The sequence below is a fragment of the Octopus bimaculoides genome, chromosome 12 (genome assembly GCF_001194135.2).
Source record: "Octopus bimaculoides isolate UCB-OBI-ISO-001 chromosome 12, ASM119413v2, whole genome shotgun sequence".
NCBI lineage: Eukaryota > Metazoa > Mollusca > Cephalopoda > Octopoda > Octopodidae > Octopus > Octopus bimaculoides.
The window spans coordinates 22,020,135-22,022,114 of NC_068992.1; the positions used below are offsets into that span (position 1 = coordinate 22,020,135).

The 1,980-nt window shown below is 37.2% G+C and overlaps 1 protein-coding gene across 2 annotated transcripts in view; it reads left to right on the forward strand.

The window, feature by feature from the left end:
* LOC106874184 (glyoxylate reductase/hydroxypyruvate reductase) overlaps positions 1–1,980 on the forward strand; it is a 31,007-nt gene that overhangs the window by 11,954 nt on the left and 17,073 nt on the right. The window contains exon 1 of one of the 2 annotated variants that reach the window (XM_014921839.2): positions 910–1,816. The exons of the other annotated variant lie outside the window; for it this stretch is intronic. Within the exon in view, the coding sequence (XP_014777325.1) occupies positions 1,552–1,816 (265 nt within the window). The 5' untranslated portion in view covers positions 910–1,551. Of the gene's footprint in view, positions 1–909; positions 1,817–1,980 lie in introns of those variants that run through there. 2 annotated transcript variants of the gene reach the window in all.

Genomic DNA, 1,980 nt, shown 5'->3' on the forward strand with positions numbered 1-1,980 from the left:
TATATGACGGGCTTCTTTCAGTTTCCGTCTACCAAATCCACTCACAAGGTTTTGGTCGGCCCGAGGTTATAGTAGAAGACACCTGCCCAAGGTGCCACGCAGTGGGACTGAGCCCAGAACCATGTGGTTGGTAAGCAAGCTACTTACCACACAGCCACTCCTGCGCCTGTGTGTATATATGTGTATATAAATAACGATTTATATACACATATCTATATCTACCTATTGATGTGCATACATATACATACGTTTGCATGTGAGTGCATGAATGTGTGTGGGTGCGCGCATGTTGGTTTTACATTTTGTAGACTTAATTTGCCTTCATTCATGATTGTCACTCACTCCCACTCCGTTTGTTGTTTTAGCTTTCTCTTCCTATCGTATTGACAGTGTCCATAATTTATCTTTACAGCTTCCACACTTCTGAACTTTAAATTGTAACGGTAATTTATTCCCCACCCTCAAGGATCAAATTAGTTAAAAACACGCAACAAAACTAACCTATTTTATTTAGTGAATATAACGGTCAACGTACAATGCTCTGGCGGAGGTAACGAATACGTACATCACCCATTTTCGGCGTAACAAAAATCCTAACCCTAACCTTAATCCTAACCCTAAAAATTAACCCTAAGCCCTAACCGTAACCCTAATCACCGGGTGTACGTATTCTTTACTTTCGTCCAATGCTCTTTTATAAGTATACTTTTTATAAGATTAGTTTCAACGCATGATTTCTTATCGACATTCTTCCTTTGTACTGTCCCTTCTACATTTTGTCCATTGTGGTTAATAAAAAAATTCATTTTTCCAAAACAAATTCAAAAATAAAACAAATAGATTTCATAAAGCTATCGGTTTCCGTTAATAAAGCGTTTTGACAAACGCAGCGTTTTGACATCGTGAAATGAAACAAAAATTGTCACTTTTCGAATTCAAAATATTTAGAGAAGTGTTTCGTTTTTTATTGCTAAACTGTTTTATTGCTAAACAATGTCCAAGATCTACGTGACACGAAAAATACCCGAACCTGGAGTAAAACTGATGCGTGATAAAGGATATCAACTGGATTTTTGGGACTCCGACGAAGCTATCCCACATAAAGAACTTGTTAAGAATTTGAAGAAAAAATATGACGGCTTATATTGTATGCTCACAGATACTATTGATAAAGCTGTGCTGGATGCTGCAGGTAAAAATAGTTTCCTATATCCATTAAAAATTCTTTTTGGTCTAGTATTTTAATATCTTTGTTAATATCTCCAAGTGAACTTTAAACGAGAAAACGCCCTCTGATCAGAATGCATTCCAGCCGTAATGATCCATAAATGGCAAGACTACCGTTTTGGTACTTTCTCCACACCTTGCCGAATTTGGTTCTTCACAACACCATGTTCTAATGATATTTTGCCGAAATTTTCGAAGTGAGCCGAAATTCCAATTCTCTCTCTCTCTCTCACACACATACATAGACGCATATATACATATAGGAAATAGTGGCACAAGGCACCAATGTTTGCTGGAAATAGCAGTCGATAACCTTACGACACTATGACTTGTCGCATTCAAAATATATGGGGAAGGGTTTCGCCTTTATTGCTAAACAGTTCAAAGTCCAATATGAAGATCTACGCGACACGAAAAGTACCCGAGCCTGGGGCGAAACTAATGCGTGATAAAGGATATGAATTGCATTTTTGGGACTCCGACGAAGTTATCCCACGTAAAGAACTTGTTAAGAATATGAAGAAAAAATATGACGGCTTATATTGTATGCTCACAGATACTATTGATAAAGCTGTGCTGGATGCTGCAGGTAAAAATAGCTTCCTATGTCCATTAAAAAAAATTTTTTTAGTCTAATATTTTAATATCTTTGTTAATATCTCCAAGTGAACTTTGAACGAGAAAACGCCTTCTGATCAGAACGCATTCCAGCCATAATGATCCATAAATGGCAGGACTACCGTTTTGGTACTT